A 20,260-nucleotide genomic window follows, 5' to 3' on the forward strand; every position below is an offset into this window, starting at 1 on the left:
CGGGTTCAGATCCGGAGCGGCGCCGCTTTTGTCCGCGGTTGCGGCGCGGATCCGTCTCCCCGCCGCGCTGCTCCAAGGCTCGGGACCGCTCGACGTCTCCTGCGCCCGCACTCGCACCTGATCCTGCGCGGAAAGTTCCCCCGTGCCGGGTTCCTGCTGGGCCCCGCAGGCTGGCAGCTGCATCGGGAGGAGCTCTCCCTTCGTCCCGCACGCGCGCTCGGCCGGTCCCGCTTGTGCCCTAAGCCGCTCCTGGGGCTGCGAAGTGGGATCTCAGTTCTGCACGAACCCCCTGGCCCCGGCCAGTGGCTTTTCACAGCCCGCAACTCATCTCGGAGAAGGCAGGTGACCCGCAGCCTTTCTGCACCCCACGGCTCGACTGGTCTCCGGTTGTGTTTCCACTGCACCGGGCGTTTCTCGCGGGGAGTTGGGGGCCAGAACCACCAAAATCCAGGCAAGAGGCTGTCTCAGCCTCCTGGTCTGTTGGGGGACAGGGGGACCGGCTCCCCCTTTCTGCCTGATGGCTGGTGATACCAGGCCAAATCCCTGTGTGGTGTAGCCCTGGGGGTGTTTTTATCATTCTGCTGCTTCTCAGCCTGGTGCCTAGTGACCTTTCCTATTGATTGGTCCTATTTGTCACTCTGCTTTGTGCATTCAACTGGAGACCCTTCAGCGCCCAGTGACAGCAAGAGGCCATGTCTGGGACGCTAATCTCAGACCTGCTGCTGTTTAAATCTCATTACTGGGCAGAGCAGACACTGCTGGAGAGCAGGTCACACATCTTTCACTGGTGATGGCTGCATCAGCCACTCCAGGAAAGGCCCAGCAGAGAGGTGGAGCGAAGGGGATTGTGTATGCAGCCAGGTGCCCCTCTTCAGTTTGCAGGCTACAGCCTTCCAAATCATTCTCTTCTGGGAACCAGTCTGGCAGGTCCCAGGTGGGTCCTGGATTATATAAAAACAGAGCCCAGGTCTTGGGGCCAGGAGAGTTTTGCGAAGAGACCAGTATCTGTAGCCATGGGAGGTCATCCACTAGGTGCACCAAACTGCTTGTCTCCTTAAGTTTCAGGCTGGCAGCCTGTGGCATGGTGTTTGCAGCTGGCTGCTATGGGAAGAGCTGGTACTGACACAGCTCAGGACTAGAGACTGGCTTCTGCTCCTAACTCTGTAGGGGCAGCTGGCAGAAGCTGGTGCTTTCCAAAGTAGTCACCAAGCTTGGGTACTCCATTCCAAGCTGTCTGGAGGTGACTAATTGAGATGCTGGAGGAACCACAATCCAGAGGGAGCTGAGGGCACACAGGACCCCAGAGGCTGGACAGGAAAGGGACTGGTGTGGGACCAATGGAAAGGGCAGGCAGGACTGAGAGAGGGGAGCTCAAGGAGTGTGTGGGCAGTGGGTAGAAGCAGGCCTAGGGTAACATGGGTTCTCTGAGAGGGCTGGCGTGTGGGGCTGAGTGGCTTTGTTTGCATGAGCAAGTGGTGAAGAAAACACTGGGCTGGCAGTGCCAGCACGGAGACAGCTCAGGCAAAAAGCTGTTTACCAATCAGGCAACCAGGACATGCAGGAATAAGTGCCCCCAGTCTGGGCTGAGGCATTGCCTGCAGGGGGTGGGGGAGAAGTTGGGGTCCCTGCAGGCCTGTGTCCCTGGGGATCTCTGGGAAATGGGAGGGTCTCTCGGCAGACTGTACGTGAAGTTCTCCAGCCTTTGCCTCCAGAAACGGCAAAGCAGATGGAGTGAGCCCCAGCAGGGAAGAGAAACCTCATTTATCTGCACAATGCTATCCTCTGGCTCCAGGCAGTGCTGCTAGCTCAGCACGCACTGAATCTATTCTCCTCCAGGCCCTTCCCAGCCCATCCATCACCCCACAGAGACTTATTTACGGGAAGCCCTGGCACAGGCACCTGGGATTCATTGTCCGTCACCTCTGCCACACACGCAGATGCAGACACGCATGCAGCTACACACAGGTTTGCTCTGTGGCTGCTGTGCCTGCCTGGAGCACAGGGAGATCTTTAAGCTGTAACCCTCTTGCAGTGAGCCAAATTCATGGCAGCCAAGGCTAAATCTGGCCAGGAGCCTTTACTCCAGATCCATCTTGATACAGCCCTGGAGCAGGCAAGCTGCTTCCTTGGTGCCAGACGGCTTTAGAGAATCCCACTGTTCTTTGTCCAGGGGCTCCTGCTCTCCTTCTCCCCTTATTGGGCATTTGGCTGGAGTTGTGAGATGAGATGAAACCACTTGCCTGAATGAATCTGATGTCCTTGCTTTAGCCACTATGTCAATAGAAATGCTTTTCTGGGGACTCTGAGCTGAGACTTAACACATTCATTTTGTACATGAGCCATGAATACCTAAAGTTAGCCCAAGTTTGGTTTGAACTGGTGACCTAAGAAAAGAAAGGCTCTATTTCCCCTTAGTGAGCCCCCTAAGCCACCCTGTCTGCACGCAGCAGAGTTGCAAGGCCTGTCATGGGCTGGGCAGTGCTTGCTTGAGACACTTCCCTCCCTTAGCAGGTGCTGATCCTGTCAGGGAAAGCTCAGTGGGTGCTGCAGATTCAGAGGCACGTTCCCCTGCCCCTGTAGAGGAAAGAGGATCTTGGGTGCAGTCTGAGCAGTGCCGAGGGAGGAACCCTGGGATCAGCTGACTTTGCTCATCCTGTTGTTGCCCACCTGAGCCCCAGGAATGGGGATCTGATGCTACATAACATGCCTTTATTTTAAAGCCAGTTGCAGAAGCGGCCTCTTTGCAGGGCCACATTCCTTATGTGCATGAGTTCAGCCTGTGGTAGAGAGCAGAGTGGAGATACCAGAGTGACGCTGCCTCTGTATCTCCAAACAACTGGAGTGCTGTGGAGTCCAGGAGTGCTACGGTCAGGGCAGAGGCTGGTTTACATTGGAGTGAACTTGGGAAGTATGGCAGGGGTCCCACAGGGGAAGAAGCAAGATAAGGTCACATGTAGTTTATACATGTGAAGCAAAGGATGCCATGGTTGGGGGTGAACTTTACAGCCTGCTCAGGAAAAGATCTGGGCCAGGGGAATGGGAAAGTAAAGGGTGCATCAGAGGTTGCAGGTAGATCTTGGCATTGGGGGCTCCCATGGTCCAGGCTGGTGGGACAGCAGCAAACCCAGCTTGTGCTCCTCTGCAGACAGGTACAATATCAGCACTGGGCTACAGCATCACTGTGGAGCTTCTCATCGATGCAGCCCTCAGCCCTGGTGCAGGCAGGAGGCAGCATGCTTGCCCCTGCCGGACTCCTCATGCCAGCAAAGCAGCTCAGGAAACGCCCCTCGCTTTCCCATTTCCTGACAAGCTCCCATTGAAGTTCAGAGCTGTACTGAGCCCCGTGGGGGTGTCCTGCCTCCGACTCTCTCTCTGGTCTCCCCAAGAGCTCCTGGGAGATGCCAAATTAGCATGAGTGGTGTGTGGCTGCACAGGTCATTGGGACCTGTGGCACATGTGATAAGAACCAGCAGGCAGCTTCCTGCAGCTGAGAAGGTGAGATGCCGTTTCCAGTCTTTATTGCCCTGAGTGGCTGAGATCCTGCTCCTTTGCTCCGACTCTTACCAGAGGTGGTGAAAGCAGATTGCCTGGCCAGGTTCAGAAAGGAACCAGACCAATTAATGGATGATAGATCTCTTAAGAGCTGTGAACAGAACAGCTGGAGATGTTTCCTCTGGCATCTCTAAACCAGTGATGGAGGAAGGGTAATGGATAGGGGTTAGATCACTCTAGATCAGGGGCAGGCAATTATTTCAGGCAAAGGGCTGCTTACTGAGTTTTGGCAAACCATCCAGGGGCACATGACAGGCAGCCAGGGGCAGATAAATATTAAGTTTCTAAATTTTTTAGGGACCCTACGGGCCAGATGGAATGGCCTGGTGGGTCACATTTGGCCTGTGGGCTGCATTTTGCACACCCCTGCTCTAGATCTATCTGGTTCCTCAATGTTCTCTCTCTCTCTAGCATGCACTTCTGCCACTGTTGGAGACAGGGTACTAAGCTTGACTGACCATTAGTCTGATGCAGTGTGGCACTTCATAGGTTCTTATGTACAAAGAGTATTGCAGTGTCCCAGATACAGAGGAACTCTGAGACTCAGAGCACGTACTATGTGTTGGCCTTGCTGGAGTGGCTGCTGGGGCATTAGGTGAAGCAGAGTTGTGTGTGGTCACTCCAGCTTGCATGTGCTGATGAATGCTCGCTCTGCCTATAGCACTTCGCAGTGCCCCCCCCCCCCAAAAAAAAATGCCCAGCACTCTGAATGGGGCATTCTAGTGCCCCAGCGCAGTGCTCACACCATGAGCTATCTTTTACTAGTAGGGGAACACGTCCTTTCCAGAATGCTGTGCATGGTGGTGGTGTAAATGGCCTCAGGGCTCGGGGCTTTTCCTGAGGGGACAGAAACGGACAGCAGGGTTCTGCCTGTGGTTGCTGTCTCCTACTCACTGAGTACCAGTGTGGAGCAGCCCTAGCAAAGTGCTGTCAGAGCCTGCTGGGGCACCTCTACAGGACCTGAGGACTGAAGGATTTGTCCCTGGAGGCCAAGGCTTCCCCTTCCCAGTCACATGCCAGTGAGGGGCATGAATGCTAAAGTTTCTGTTTCCAGCTCTGGGCCTGGGCAGAGCTGCTCGGATGCATGCCCTTGATGCTGGTTTAGCCCAGCTGGCCTCCTGCACACATGCTGAGCTTCTCTTGTGCTGGAGTCTTGTTCTCTGGGGCCCCCTGAAGCTAAGGTGGACCCTCAGCTCCTCTACTCAGTCCCAGGTGCTACTCTAGTATGCAGGGGTGAATGCAGAGTAGCTTCCATTGATTTTAGCAGAGATGCTCTGGACAGAGACTGAATCTAGTTTACAGCTGGAAGTTTGCAGGGAAACACCAGAATTCTTGCGCCTCCCCCTGTCCGGGTCAGGCAGATGCAGCAGGGCTAGCAGCAAAGGAAATGAGACCTGTTTCCTTCTCTCCCTTCCTTACTGATGCTAGCAGGGGGTCTGTAGCAGGAAGGGTTCATAGGTGCAGCACTGTGGTCTAGGCCTCAGGTCAATGTAAATCAGAAGTAAGTGGGGTTGGGGTGGGGCTGAGCTGAGCTCCACACCCCTAGATTGATCCAGGGGGAGGGGGCTGTCCATAGCAGGGGTCTTTCTGTGGTCTAAACCATCAGATGCACTCTGGTGCTGTGGTTACAGCCCCACATTGGTCTTGCTTTGTGGTTCATGTACAGGCACGGACCCAGGCTCCTACAGATCCAGTGCACATGGGGCCATTGCTTTAACCAAGCACGTGTACTACTTGCACTTGGGAATTGGTATTTTCAATTGCACAGGGATGATAACAGCCCAGCACCCTACAGCTGTCAATGCTCTAGCAGAGCTTAGAAACAGTCTTCAGGGAAAAAAAGGTTGTGGGGGAGGGAGAGAAGAAAGATTGATGCAATGTGGAAGGTGTGTGTGCGCTTGCCTGAAGCCCTATCTCACCACAACAATGCCAGCAGTAAAGAAGGCAAAGGTCATGGGGAAATCTGAATGCAGAGAGGACTGGAGAGCGATGCCTGTGCTCCGTGTCCTGTCCCAGAGTGCTCTGGAGCTGGAACCTGAGGCCTGGGCCACCAGTGGATTATTGGCCACAGAGAAGGAAACTGAGGCAAGGAGCAATGAAGTGCCTTGACTACATCAAGGCAGGGGACAGATCCCAGGACTGCCAGCCCTCAGCCCTGCTCCCACCCTGCCTGTCTCCCAGAGCTGAGCAGTGCTGTTCCCCGGCTACATTGCTGGTTTATGGTGGATGATTTCTCAGAGTAGCCCTTGCCCTGCTGGCCTTCACAGCCTGGCTGGCATGATGCTGCAGGGCTCTGACAACCTGCCAGGCTGCTTGGCCCTACAGCTGCCGCCTGTCCTGCAAAGCTACCATCTGCCTCCAGCTCTGCTCCTCTTGACATCTTCATTTGGAGGGAGCCAGCTGTGAGGAGCTGGCGCCAGCCAGGCCCAGGATGCCAGTGTGGCTGGCAGTCCGCTCCAGCCTGACAGCTGGTGCCTCACTGCCCCATGGCTGCCTGTAGGAGCAGGGATCCATCCCCACACCCTCAGCTGGCAGGATGTGAAAGGGAAGGGCAGGGGGCTATTCAGGAATCAAAGCAGACGTCACTGTTGATTAATTACCTTAATTTGCACATGAAACTGGGACCACAGGTCCCCTGCAGGCCCTGCCTGTTCCTCTGCCTGTAACCAAGGCTGGGACAGGCAGAGGTAACCAAGGAGGGAGCGCTCCCCAAGCCCTGGGCATCCTCTCATTCAGGGCTGACTCTTAAGCCTCCCTCTGCCTCTGTGCTGCTCCATCCTGCCACCCAGAGGCTTCATGCTTCCCATTTGTGCTGGACCAGGCCTTTCACCTTGGAGACCTTTACTTCTCGGGAACTGCAGAGATGAGCTGCTACTGCTGGGCTGCAGTGTCCCCAGGGCTTAACCCTTTGGGAGCCAGCAGGTAGCAAATTCATCAGTCGGAATAAACTGAGGCATGCCAGATTTTCAAAAGAAATGCAGAAAGCCCCCACATTCTTCACAGGGTCCAAGTAGCAATCCCTGGAGGCAGGCAGGCACACAGTTTGGGGGTGGTGGAGTGGGATGGGGTTAAGGGGACCATATTGGCCCTGAGGATGGGCAGCAGTGGAGTGGGAGCTGGGTCTATGTGTTCATGACCTAGATGTTGGTTGCATTTCCTTTGAATCCCAGGTGAGGCGACGCACCCAGGATTATGGCAACTTCCCCCGACTCCTCCATGCTCCTTCTCCTATGTGTCCTGGTTCTCTCTGACATCAGCCCAGTGAGGGCTTTGGACACCAGTGCGAAAGCCAAAACCACCCCTGAGAACAACAACCATTTTCAAAGCCCAGAGCTGTGGCAACCTCCGCCATCCACGGGGCACCACCGCAGGCATGGTGTGGTCAGGAAGGACAGGGCCCACGGTGCGGCATCCAGAGGGCGGACCTCGGGGGAGGAGGCCCTCAAGCTAGGGAGCAGGCCTCCAGGGGTGGAAGCCCTGGCAGCAGTCGAACGGCCTGCTGCCCTGAAGCAAAAGAAGGATGTGTTTCTGGGCTTTGAGTTCCCCTATTCCGAGAGGGAGAACCAGTCCCCTGGATCTGACAGGGGGAAGAAACAGAGTCGGGAGCACCGTCGACACAGCCGCAGGGACAGGCTGAAACAGCACAGAGGTATCTGGACTCCATGGGGTGCTCATAGCACCTTCAATTGATGTGTGTGCATGAGCGGCTGGGTGTGTAGCTGGGCAGAGCGGAGCGTGTCTGCTGTGGGATGCGTGCGAGAGGGAGCTGGGGAGCCAGCCTCTCCAGTGGGCACAAGGGGAACCCTGACATCAGAGGTGTTCGTGGTTCCTAGCAGTTCGGTGCAAACAGGCTTGGTTTGGTGCAGGAGGGAGCCCTGGCCACGCCATTGGCTTCAGGCCTGGGGAGAGTTTGTTCAGTTGCGGACTTTATGACTGACACTGTTGCTTTCGCTCCATTGGGCCATGGGATGAGCCAACAAATTGCAGGCGTGGGCAGAAGCTCCAAGGCTGACCTTGCAACGTGCCCAGAACTAGCAATGAAAGAAAAACCCATGTGGGCGGAAATTGAGAGCATGGGGGGGACACTTTTTGGCACCAGAATGTGAATTTTCCCAGCTTGGGTCAGAAGCCAACTGAGCAGAGTCGTGTGAAAAATGTCGATTTTGCAGGTGCAAAATCACCCAATCCAAAAGCTGCTGTAATATAACAAGGAGCTGGTTTCTCTCTTGGCTGGAGCTCTTTGTGTGAACTCTCCCAGGGCCAAGCCCCCAGCTGGGGAAAATCAATACATTTCCATTCCAGCCAATGTAGTGCAGCAGTTTACACAACTTGAGAGCCTGGTGGCTGGTGTTCACCTTATTTCAGACTCTCTCCTCCCATGGACTCTAGGTTTCTGGCTGTGTCTTTTTTGTAGTTTGCAGTCCCCCTGCAAGTTGTCTATTCTGTGTTTGTGCAGCACCTAGCACAGTGGTGTCCCTGGTCTAGGCCTGGGGCTCCTTGTTGCCACCACTAACCAAATATTATCCTAGAATAACAGTAAAGAGATGGGGTGGTCCTCTCTGAGCCTTACCTGTGAGAGATGGACTTGGAATGGGGTGGGCAGGAATCAGTCCCCTCCCCTGCCCTCAGATCCCAGCGGATGTGAATGGGAAGGTGGCTGAGGTCTCCATGCCCATGTGGAGAGAGCTTCACAGCCCCCCACCCCGGGGGCAGACGGCTGAAGAAAATGAAGCTTGTGTCCTTCTCGTCTCCGGCAGGCAAAGGCCCTGATCCCGGGCTGAGCTCTCTGTACAAGAAGCCGGAGCACTTTGAGGAGCAGTTTCCAAACCTCCCGGGGGAAGATCCCAGCAGCTTGGTTCCCACTGAGCTCCTCTTCACCACGCCAGACACAGCTGCTTCTACTGAGGAGCCGTCCGCTCTTCGTGCCACGTCCCCTCGGCCCCAGGTACGGGGCAGCTACTGCACACCTGCTATAGGTGATTGGCTGGGATTTTCCAAGGGACTGAAGGGAGCAAAGTAACTGGTTCCTCCAGCTGAGACTGGCCATCCCTTCTCACCTACAGACAGCAGGCTCTTGTGGAGAGGAGGCAAGGTTTGCTATGGGCCATCTTCTCCCTGCACCCACAATGAGATGCCCAGACCTCCCCAGAGGTATAATTCCCTTCCAACCCCTTCCAGTCATCTCCTTCCACTCAAGCTGTATCCTAGCTCCCCTCCTGAGACACAATGGGGCACCTCTTACTCATTAAGATGTCCCTTGATTTTAGGCATCCTGCCCAACCCCTGCTGGTCTCCCAGGAGCTCTCTGTCTATCCTTCTTGGAAGCAAAAGTGCTGAGTATGTGGGGGCTCGAGGACCCTGGCCCCCCTTGGGAAGAGGGTTGTCACCTAAAATGCGTAAAACTTTCCACATGTCCATCATCTTAAGCCCCCTCTGGCAAAAGTAAAAGTCAGCTCCTCTGCTTGGAAGCACAGCCTCAGAGATCAAGAAGGCAGGAGTTAATGAGTTCTACCCCTAGGTCTGCAGCTGACTTGCTCTGAAGCCATAAGGGGGGGGATTTTCAGTACATGGCATTGATCTAACATCTCCATTGAAGTCAGTGGGAGTATGGCCAATCTCCCCTTCAAACTCCCCCTACCTTACATTTCCTGTCTGCTGTGGCCCTTTCCCAAGGCAGCAGGAAAAAGGACTGTGGGGGCTTATTAATGTCCTAAAGAACCTGGAGACCTTTATATAGGAGTCACCTCAAAGAGACAAGCTACTTACTGCTTTGCTCCTTGTCGCCTGCAGGTCCGCATCAAGCAGGATGGGGATGTGATGCCCACCCTGGACATGGCTCTGTTCGACTGGACAGATTATGAAGACCTCAAACCAGAAATGTGGCCATCTGCCAAGAAGAAAGGTACTGTACTTCCAGTGGAATCACTATCACCCCTTCCCTCTCCACCTATGCTCTAAGATCAGGATGAGGAAGGGGGTGGGGGTCACAACTGTGCTGGAAACTGAAGAAAAGGCTTGCTGGTGGCAATGCAAGGGGAGAGAAAATCTCTAAACTGTCTTGGTGTTCTAGTTAGACTGACTGTAGAGCTGGTCATGGCTATCGCGCTCCTGCCTGGTTGCTCCCGAACTGTGTTCTCATCAAGATGAGGATGCGTGTAGCGAGTTTAGAACCTTTCAGGCCAACTCGCATCATAGACACGTCTCTGTTTCCGTGCAAACCTCGCTGAACCCTTCACCTAACCAGGAGGATGCTCCGTTGGGATGTGATGTGGATTTGCAAGCTTTCCTCCTCTCGTTTCATTAGTTGACACACGCTCTGTTCTATTTGCTTCAGATTTCCCCATTAAAAGCAAATGGTTTCTATGCCTTATTACATTATTTATTTAGTGCTTTCAAGTGTAGCTGGAAATAGAATAGACCTGTCAGCGGAGGTGGCCAAGATAGCTGTGATCCTATCCTTAGACGTACTTGAGGAGCAAATATGCAATCAAGACATTGATTGTATTGCTTTTACAATTAACTCAGTTAACCGTAGTTGATTGTTTAGGCTTCTACTTGATCCTGCCTCTGTCCATCTGTGTTTCATGCTCTGAAGCATTGTGTTCCTAGCCCGTCCATCAGTTTTTATCTGGGTTACGATCGGTTAGAGGTAGAAGAGATTAGAATGGAGACTTCCTCTGTTCTTAGTGAGCAGCCAAGCTTGTGGAGAAGCAGAGAGTGGACTGAGCTGTACTTGTGATTAGCACTTCCTTAGATCCTGGATAACTTGGTCCTAGGTCTGCTTCTAGCAAAGGGCAATGGTCTCTGAAGCTTTCAAAGGCCTCCCACTCCATCCAAGTAGTAGTTGGTATTGTTTGAATTAGCAAAAGTGAAGCTGCGAGAAGGCTGAAGTAGTTGAGGAGTGGGACTGTTTCACCAGACCAGGCCGTGTGGACCTCTGTGGGGTTTGGTTGGCTGGAAACTCAACTGTCTCACTGAGTTTCATCACCCAGTTACTCTTCTCTTCCCTAGAGAAACGCCGTAGTAAGAACCCCAACAGTGGGAATGAAACTTCACCAGCTGAAGGAGAGCCGTGCGACCACCACCTTGATTGCCTCCCAGGTGAGGGTCAGCCTCATACCTATAGCTTGCCGATTGCACAGATGGATCCCAAATTCATTGTGTTTGGTCTCTGGCCTGGATTGTGAGATTTGTGGGGAGGGTTATTATGGTTTTCCATGAGAAGGTACAGAGGTGAGCATGAAGACTGTTCGGGCTGTAGAGGACCTGGTAGAGAACATGCAGAGCAATATAGCCCGAGGTCGGTGTAAGTCGCGGGGAGTACGGGATGCCTTGGCTGTGCACTCTCTTGACTGCACGGCTGGTGGCTTGCTGTGTTGGCAGGTTCGTGCTGTGACCTCCGTGAGCACCTCTGCAAACCGCACAATCGAGGCCTTAACAACAAGTGTTACGATGACTGCATGTGCACTGAAGGTGAGTCCAAGTCCTGGTTTCCTCCCCAGAGCAGGTCCAGAGACAGATTAGGCTATACAGAGGCAGCTGGGCCTTTGCCCACAAGAAGGCAGCCAGGACCCCCAAGTTCTAGCCCTGCTTCTGCCATTAGCTCACTCTGTGCCCACAGTCACTGAATCTGCTGCCTTCCCCACCCGTACAACAAGGATATTCACAGCTCTGTGCTGACCCCTTGGGAACAGACTGAACAATGAGTCCATAGTGCTTACAAATTTAATAGTCTCAGACCAGAAAGGACCACCAAGCAGGTTGAGCTCCTGCAAAACACCGGCTATAGGGCAGCCCTGAATGAATTTCAGTGTGAGCAGCTCTTTTAATCAACATTCGATCCTGGTTTTAAACATTGCCAGCTATGGAGACTCAACAACTATCCTGAGGTGGAATCTCCCTTCCGGGGGGAAACAATTGTGCCTTATTTCTAGCCTGAATTTCTCCAGCTTCAATTTCCAGCCCCAAATCTGGTTAGACTTTTGTGGGGTAGACTGAAGAGCCCCTTCTCCGAGCTGTGTTCCCCATAGAGGTATCTTTATGCCCTGACCAAGTCACCCCTTTCCCTCCTTTGTGATAAGACAAATAGAGAGAGGTCCTGGAATGCAGAGGCCATATTCTTCTTGGGGGGGGTGTGGGTTGCCAGGCCCAGGTCTCATTCAGGCATGATGCTGCAGTAGATCGGCCCTAGGAGGTTGTTTATTATGGAAGCCCCTGGAGAGCTGCTCCTGGCCCTGGCTCATATTGAGATGGGCTAAGTTAATGCAGAGTCTGCAGGCTTGCTCATGTGTCAGCAGCCCAGGGGATGTGGTGGGAGGATAAATATAGGCCTGAGCAAGGCTCTGATCATGTGCGCTTTTCTCATGGGGTGGAAATGGCTTGAGGGGATAGGTAATGAGAGTGAGCCTTCCAGCCCTCGGAGGCGAGGTGGCCCAGAGCAGGGGCATCCCACGGAAGAGCCATCTGCTCCATGACCTGTGACATCACCCCCATTCCCAGGGGACAAATGTTCCCATAACCAATCCCAGTGCTTTGGAGCAGATGTATCAGCTGCCTCCTTGCACAAGCAATGGAGACCAAATGCTCTCCTCAAGGGGATCTCCACAGCAGCCTGGGGGAAACTTGCCTTGGCAACAGCCATTGCTCATCACCCAAGGGAAGGACAGCAAAGGCTGGAGTTTGTAGGGCTGAGGTACCCTCAGCTAGCGTAAATCAGCCAGTGAGGCAGGAGGCCCCAAACCCAGATCTGGTGAGTCCTGGCAGCTGATAGATCATCAGTTACCAGGGAAATCCCCAGAGGGGGGATACCCCTGATTAGAAAAGCTATTTACTGATCACTTTTAAACTCAGATGCTACTTTCCTAGTACTTGCCTCTTAGTGATTCATCAAAGGCCATGTAAACCAGCATCACCTGTTCCCTACACTTCAGGACCTGAACCAAAACCAGTTAAATGGATGGAGAGGTCTAGTGGACTTTGGATCAGGCTCTTGATCACTGCTATTAAAAGCCAACACCTCCTCTCAGGAAGTTTCAGAGGAATAAATAGAGAGGGACACTCTACAGCCACTGCTGCTCCTGCTGTCACACGTTAAGGCTGCAGTAGTTTCCCAGAGGAGAGATCGCTTAAATAGTAATAGGGAGCAATAGGGGGAGATCAACTGACCTTTCCATAAGATGCACTGCAAGCCATCAAGAAAATTCAAAGGTGCTTCAAAAACATTCCACTCGGGCCAATGAATTCCCAGCCATAAATGTGCATAGAAGGGATTTAATTAGCAAGCTAAGCAGCATCTGAAAAAAGAGTCCCCTGCTTGTTAGCCCCTGCAAGGCCCAGCTCAGGTGATGGGATTACTCTGTCTTTCTGGTCCAAAAGGCTTGCCCGGACTGATGTACATGAGACGGTCCCTACTGCAAAGGATCCTGTCACAGACCTGGACATGGTTGGAAGGGTATCCTAGAAACCTGAGGCTGGAAGGGGTCTCCGAGCCATCAGGTCTAGTCCCCATGTTTATGGGCAGTCGATAAGGAGTCCCCAAAGTAACCAGCTCAGAACCTCACCCACAACTACAAGGCACAAAGCGCAGAACACCATCAGTGCCCTACAGCACACCATAGGTATAAACAGGGGAGACCAAGGCACGGCCAAAGCCTAGCCACTGCAGTGACGTCGTTGGTTAATAGGTGCTTGGATCCTTGAAAAAGGACCATGCTCCAGAGGGAGGCAAAACTCTCACAGTCTGTGACTCTCTCAGTCCACAGTCCTCTGACCTGCAAAGATTATTCCTTCCTGACCTCAGATTTGGTGATGGGTGCGACTCTGAGCAGAAGAATGAGACCCATTAGGCAGGAACTGCTGGTGGGAGCATCAGTGCTGCTGAAACACCCCCAGCCTTAGCTGTAGCCAGTGTCCCAATGCACTCGATGTTGCAGATACACATGCCCCCACTTTACCTGTGTGCCCAGCCCCACCTGAGTACCTATACCCATGTGGACATGTATCCCTTTCACACACGGACTTCCCCCAGCGACCCAGCTCACCATGTCTGTCTTCCCTGCAGGACTACGCTGCTATGCCAAATTTCACCGGAATCGGAGAGTGACCCGCAGGAAAGGGCGCTGCGTGGAGCCCGAGTCAGCCAATGGCGATCAGGGGTCATTCATTAATGTGTAGGAACTGGGGCGAGTTATTTATATCTAGCAGTGGGGAGGGGTGGGGAAACGTCGGCCAAACGATTGAAGCTGCAGGCTCCGGACGTGCTGGGCCTCAACAAGTCGGATGAGATTAGAGTAGTTGCTGTGCCAGGACCCCCCCGCTCAGGACCTCCCTTCCCTTCTCCCATTCAGCCATCCAGGAAAGATGGGCTGATGTGGCCCCTGACCACCATGCTAGGAGCCACTGGAGTAGCAGGGAGGTCCTTTTAAACTTTAATGCTTCTCTGAAGAGGGAAAGGGAACGTAAGACTCCATCCTTGTTGCTTCTTTAGATATAATAGAAAGGGCAGGGCCAGGCAAGCAAATGTTCTTGGACCCACCTGTTTGGATGTTACATGGGAAATCAGGGAGGGCCTCTGGGGACGGCTGAATGGAGGGCTCCTGCTCTCTGCAAGGCAAGGACTCCTGCTTTCCCTTTGGCTTCCTGAGACCATAGAAGGGTCTCTTCACCTCTCTGTGCCTCCACTTCCCCTTCTGTAAAATGGGAAAGTGGGGAAAAGGGGGAAGGTTTCATCCCATTCATACTTGGGAGCCCCTTTGGATCCTGTAGTTGCTACAGAAGGGCAGGGCATGATTGATTAGGGCTCTTGGCAAGGGGCAGGAGCTGACTTTTTCCAGCCTTCACAGGTAGAGGGAGCTCCCTTACTAGACAACCCTTTGGGCAGGCAGTCTGGTTCAGTGACCTCAGGCAAGTTGATGAGGGGGTTCCTGGCAAGAGGGCTCAGCTGGTGCGTTTATTCAAGGGGGGTTGGACAGTTTGTATCTTGGCTCTGCAGCTTTGAGATGTAGGGAGGTGAGACACTAACTGTCCTGCTAGCAGAAGCTGGCCCCCGGCTCACTGAGCCAGGGGCACTGCCAGGCTCTTCTCCCCATTGCTGCTTAGGGACTGAGAGTTCCAAGGGTCTTCCCATTCCCAGCCCTTCTGCCGTGGCTCCCAAAGGACAGCCTGGCTGGGCAGGGCCATAGGGATGCCTCCTGGCCTGCAGCTGTCACTCATTTGGCGACCCTTTCTGAGTTGGTTCTTTTTAACGATTCTGTTTAGACGCTTTCTGGGGGAACTTGGGTTTCCTTGGAACCAATGACTGAGGCAAGCAGTTGCCTGGTAGTAAATCCTGTGACGTGTTGCATGTGCATTTCACTGAGATGTAAATAAAGAGATGATAGATATCCTGCGCTCGGCTTCTGCTGCTGCCTTGCCTTGGCCTGGCTTGGGACAGGAGCCCAGGAGAGGGGCTGTGCCTGGGTGGGGGAGCTTTGAGGGACACTTCAGAGCTCTGTAAGAGGACTGAGGATCAACTACAAAACACCGGTTCCTGAAGCTTCAGGAATTTAAATCTAGAAGGTAAGCCAGAAAGGGCACGTGTGGTACACAGCCTAGGAGGGCAACAGAGCAGCTGGGGCACAGATCACCTGCACAGAGTGCCATGGCCCAGCTGAAGAGAAAGCTAATGCAAGAGCAGCTGGAGCTGTTGAATGCCAGCCTAGATGGTGAAGTCTAACCATGGAGCAGCATTTTCCTGCTTGCCAGGGCTGGCCCACAGCTGGGCAGCAAAGCTTTCCCATGCTCTCCCCAGTGTGTCTGTGGGTCAGGGCGGCACTAGGTAAGGCAGAGGACAAGGATAGTTAGTTAGAGCTACCAGCATTCTGCTTCACTCCCAGCCCCACTGCAGTGGCCAGAAGCTGGTCTGCCTCTAAAGGCACCGCCCCTGTGCTGAAAAAGGAAGGACAGGGAAAGAAATGTCAAAGGCATCTTAATGAGGGACTTTACTGACTCCAGTGGGCTTGGATCGTGCCCAGCCCCAGGCTAGCAGGGCTTCCCGGAGCAATTTCCAAGGGGCCCTTCATTGAGGGGAACACGTGGTGTAGAGGTGAGTGACAGCCCCCACCTCGCCACCCGCTCACGGACCACCCCTCCTTGCAGCTCCATTGTGAGTCCCAGCAATGCCGGTCACTGAGAGCTGCAGCTCTAAGGGGGAGCATCATTATGCCGGGCAGAGAGTGGCCGACCTGCTGAGTCGACATAATCATCACGGCAGCTGCCAGCCCGATGAGCTCTGCAGGACCCCAGGGACACTCCTGACAGTTGTGGAGATGATGAGCCACAGGGAGATGAGCAGGCTCTTTGAGAGCCCCAGGGAGCCACAAATTAAAGCCCTGGGGACTGGCTCGGAAGGCTCTAATGGACTGTGCCCCTTTTAGCATCACGGGTATCTCAGCACCATCATCCCACTGCTAATCACTCTGCTGTCAGGCTACAGGGTAGGGTAGGAAATGGCTCTGGGTTCAGCCAGAAAAGGCCTAAGCTCTTTAAATGCTGTCCCCAGTCTGTCTGTGTCAGTGGTTCTTAACCATTTGAGGCTTGAGACACCCCTTGATATATTCAAAGCACCCCTCAGAAAATTCCAGCTCTTAGCTTTCCCTTAGTTTCTGACAATGAAAAATATAATAGAACAATCTGCTGTTGCAAAGAACTCAGAAAGACCACAAGGGGTCAGAGTGGACTTAACACCATGGATTCCTATTTGAAATCTCTGGGTTTGTCCTGTGAATCCCTCCATTGGCACACCTACCAGTGCTAACATTGTGTGGCACCCTGTGCCACCCTTGAAAAGCTCTCCAGGCATCCCTGGTTGAGAATCACTGGCTTGCACAAACAAACATGCAAGAAAGCTTTGCTTGGGCCTGTTTTCATGACTGGAAGTACCTGAGGCTGCTGTTTCCCCGTTGGTGTCTATAGGATCCCACAGCTTCCCTAGTACCTCCACCAGGCAAGCTTATATCCAGTCCAGGCCAGGAAGTGGCCCATGATTGGGGTCTCAACACTTTGCAGACCCTTCCCCTCTAAGGGAAGGGGAAGGGTCTGTCTAGCTTCATCCCTGCATATCTTCCCTGGGTTTACACAGTGCAGCCAGGGTCTGGAGGTGAGTGGTCAGAGCTCACCTGGGAATCCCACTGCTTTGGCTGAGCAGGGCTGAGTACCTGACCCAAAGCCCAGTCTGGAGAGTAGAGAATAGTGCAGTCTCCTAGTCCTCTCCCTTATACTGCCAAGAATACAGCAGGATGGGTTAGCAATGGTACCACCAGGATCAGCACTGTACCTAGACTCCTGGCAGGTGAACTTTTAGTATCGGGCCCCCCTTTATCAGAGATAATGATAATAATAATCATTATTTTCACCATTTTTGGGCCCCCTTTCTGTCTGGGCCCTGGGCAGCTGCCCGGTTTGCTCATGCCTGTGTCCGGCCCTGACCAAGATACTTAGCACAGACCACCCGGTTGCCTGCTATTTGGTCACAGCTGAGCTGCTCTGAATCAGCCAGCTAGTTATAAGAGTTCTCCAACCTGCTCCCCACTGCCTTCCAGTTCTCGCAGGAGCCTGGTTTCCTGAACCTCTTGCTTATCTCTTATGCTGTGTTTGTGTCCTTTAATTATATCACATCCCAGGATTGAGCAGAAGGCAGCCACAGAGGCTGCAACACAGTTACGTGGTAAGGCAATTTTCAGGGTACAAGCAAAGAGAAGCAGAGAGAAAAAATAGGACTGACATGCCTGAGACGTGCAGATGCATAATGTGTGCAATGGCTCGTGTTGTTTTCATCACCGTGAGATCATTAAATCATTTCCAAATCCCTTGAGTCCGTGACATGCAAGCTCAGGATGTAATAATCAGGGGTGAACTAATTGCACGACACACTGAAGAACAAAGGAGAAGGAAAGTGCTGTATTATGGAAAGAGGCCATGCATTAAACAGCAATTACATCAATCCAAATTGTGGTGCTTGCTGTATGAGGGATGACTTCAGTCTCACTCTGCACCAAGCGAAAGTCTCAGACGGAATCAAGAGTCATAAGTCTCGCTGTATGCAAACAGTGATATGATCCTCAGATTCAACATGACCAGACTGCAGCAAGAATGCGTCTGTGAATTGACACTGTCCTTTCCCCAATGCTGTGATTCCCCAGGTGTTGCCACAATAAATCAGTTATTTAGTCTCTGGTTGGTAAAGGGATCAGACGTGCAAACTCTGTTTATGCAAATAGCCATAATCACCTGAGCGTTTCTACTGAATTGTGCTTTCAACCTGGGCCAAAGCCCTGCAAGGGACAAGAGAAAACCTCCAATATGAGTCTGTCTATACTGGGTGACTAGCAGGTAAAGTGTCTGCTGCTTCCATCCTGGGACTTCATCTTCACCATTTGACGGCCCGGATTCCCAGGAGATGGGCTCTCAGAACCGTGGGAGATCAGATCCGGCCGTTCAAGCTGTGTCATGCTGAGTGTCTGAAATCAGCAGCTGCTTCCGAAAGTCTTGGCCATCCGTTTCTGTGGGTAGACCGAGGCTCTGTAGGAAATGGGGAAGTGAGAAGTGGCTTATCACCCAAGTAGAATGTACCAACAAGGGAGACATTTTCTGCCTCTTCTGGGGAAAACTGGTACAATAGGAGCTTGCGCAGAGGACTTGTGCAGCTAGCTTAGCTCATTGTCATCATCATTTGGGCAGGGGGCTGGACTTGATGATCTTCCGAGGTCCCTTCCAGCCCTAATGTCTATGCAATCTATGAAATCTATGAAATTATTGCTGGTTGGGGTTCTTCTGGGGCTGTCACAGATCCCTTGTAAGAGTCCAGGTGTAACTAAACAGCAGTAGCAATACATTTCTCAAGTAAACTTGCCCTGTGCTGAGCCCTCTTCTCACTTGCTGGCTCTGCTGTTTATGATCTCAGTTCTCTGTGTGGCATTTAGTAGACTAGCACCTTATAAATAACAGGTCACTTCACTTTGGCATTTGATTAGCATTTTCTAGATCCCAAAACACAATGGCTTCAGCAACCAGGGGGACTATAGATGCAATGACAGGCAGGTCAAGTAGGGCAAAAATTGTGTCTGCTGGGAAGATCATTGGTTCTAAATTAACTATTGTCCTGGATTCCCCAGTGCTTCCTGCATAGCCTTGCATTGCAACACTTCAACAGTAAACCAGATTATGATATGACTCATCCACTTCACATTCTGCTTCCATTGGAACTCGGGACTCTTATTTCTCAGAGGCTTCATCTCTGCTGTGAAATGGGATTGCAAGAAGCAGCTGATTCAATTAAAGCATTTCCGTCTGCAGGACAAGGAAAGTGAGGTGAGGAAGATGATGCTCTTTGATCCTTTATATTGCCTCTAAAATGACTCAGGATGAAATCCAGTCCAGAAGTCAGACCACAGGCTAAGTGAGTAGGACACTAGGAACTCTGATCCCTGCCTAGCTGTCTGCTATGAACCTCCTTCACAGTGGGGGATGGATTCATTCCTGTTTCCCCCATGCCTTGCTGAAAGCTGTGAAATGGTCTCACTGTGGGAGGGCTGGGAAGGGGTGTGGCTAGGGTGGCCATCATGGAGGACAGTGCGGTTGCCAGTCTTCAAGAGAAAAATAAAGGACAAAGGTGTCCGGTTTCATATCAATAGAGGACAGAGTAGCAGAAAACAAACCTGAAAGCAGCTGAAATTCATTTCAGAGTGTCCTCTATAATGGGCACCCTAGGTGTGGCATGAGCTTTCTCATCTCTCCACAAGAGGTATTTCTCTAGCAAAGGGGATTTAGGATCCAGATGGCTTGTGGCCTAAAACATTTTTTTTAAAGAAATTTTTCATGTTCCAAGCCAAATCAAGTCCAAATCCATGAGTCAGTCCAGAACCGTAAGTGGCCCTACAACCGGCAAACATCCTCCACCCCGCCTGGAGCTTCAGATATTTCCAAAGTCTTTTGGCTATCATCCTACGTGCAGGCCCAAGCTCGGAGGCCTGGGGTTCGGATGCCCCCAAGTTTCGCCTGCCCGCAGCCATATGGCCGCAGCAGCAAGGTAGGGAGCAGCCTCCCATGTCCATAAAGTGGGCATTAAGCCCCAACACCTCGTGGGTACAAAACCACGCCAGAAGAACAGTTATCTCAGGGAACACTGAAGGAAAACTGCCTTCCTGGACCAGATACACAGCGTTTCCTCTGCCAGGTAAGTATTAGGCTTGCGGCCTAAAACACACAAAGGTAGAAGGATGCGCAGTCACATGGGAAACATGAGTACACACACCCGCAGCCTCCACGGGGCCTGTCCTGGAACCTCTCCCCGTTCCCAGTGAAAGCACACGCTGCTCCAGTTACCGAAAGGGACCGATCCACCAGCGACTGCAGGTGTGCAGAGCCCCGCGCAGCTGTGGCCAGGGTGGGAAAGTGCCGGCTGCCCCTTGAAGTGTGTCCTGGTTGCCTTTCCCCACCAGAGCTCTGCGGCTGTGGCTCCTGCGTGGGTGGGGTGCTGCTGGTGTCCCTCCGGGGGTGGCACATGAATGAAGCGCAGGCTGTGGGTGGGTGACAGCCAGCGTGGGGCACCCTCAGGCACTGGCTGTTGGCCATCTCCCCTACCCCCGGGGGAGGCCGGCTGCCACCTCCCCGGGGCCTCTCTCTGCAGGCCGGCTGTGGAGGGGCGGGAGAAGCGGGCGGGCGCGGGCCCCCC

General features: G+C 53.0%; 1 protein-coding gene across 2 annotated transcripts; it reads left to right on the plus strand.

The window, feature by feature from the left end:
* The first annotated feature begins 2,794 nt into the window (after positions 1-2,794).
* Positions 2,795-14,938, plus strand: DRAXIN (dorsal inhibitory axon guidance protein). Of its 2 annotated transcripts, none has more exons than XM_025212366.1 (7): positions 2,795-2,867; positions 6,723-7,201; positions 8,310-8,497; positions 9,343-9,454; positions 10,564-10,653; positions 10,936-11,025; positions 13,613-14,938. In XM_025212366.1, the coding sequence occupies exons 2-7, from the start codon at positions 6,745-6,747 to the stop codon at positions 13,723-13,725; spliced, it is 1,050 nt and encodes a 349-aa protein (XP_025068151.1). In that variant the 5' UTR covers positions 2,795-2,867; positions 6,723-6,744; the 3' UTR covers positions 13,726-14,938. The 2 variants fall into 2 exon arrangements, with proteins under 2 accessions (XP_025068151.1, XP_006016229.1); XM_006016167.2 differs by lacking the exon at positions 2,795-2,867 and adding an exon at positions 3,422-3,495.
* Positions 14,939-20,260: the final 5,322 nt, after the last annotated feature.

Source organism: Alligator sinensis, unplaced genomic scaffold (assembly GCF_000455745.1).
Source record: "Alligator sinensis unplaced genomic scaffold, ASM45574v1 scaffold366_1, whole genome shotgun sequence".
Taxonomy (NCBI): Eukaryota; Metazoa; Chordata; order Crocodylia; family Alligatoridae; genus Alligator; species Alligator sinensis.

Coding starts and splice junctions, on each gene's coding strand:
- DRAXIN (XM_025212366.1), top strand. CDS start 6,745: ATGGCAACTTCCCCCGACTCCTCCATGCTCCTTCTCCTATGTGTCCTG. Junction 9,455..10,563: donor GCCATCTGCCAAGAAGAAAG/GTACTGTACTTC, acceptor TCTCTTCCCTAG/AGAAACGCCGTAGTAAGAAC. Junction 11,026..13,612: donor TGACTGCATGTGCACTGAAG/GTGAGTCCAAGT, acceptor TCTTCCCTGCAG/GACTACGCTGCTATGCCAAA.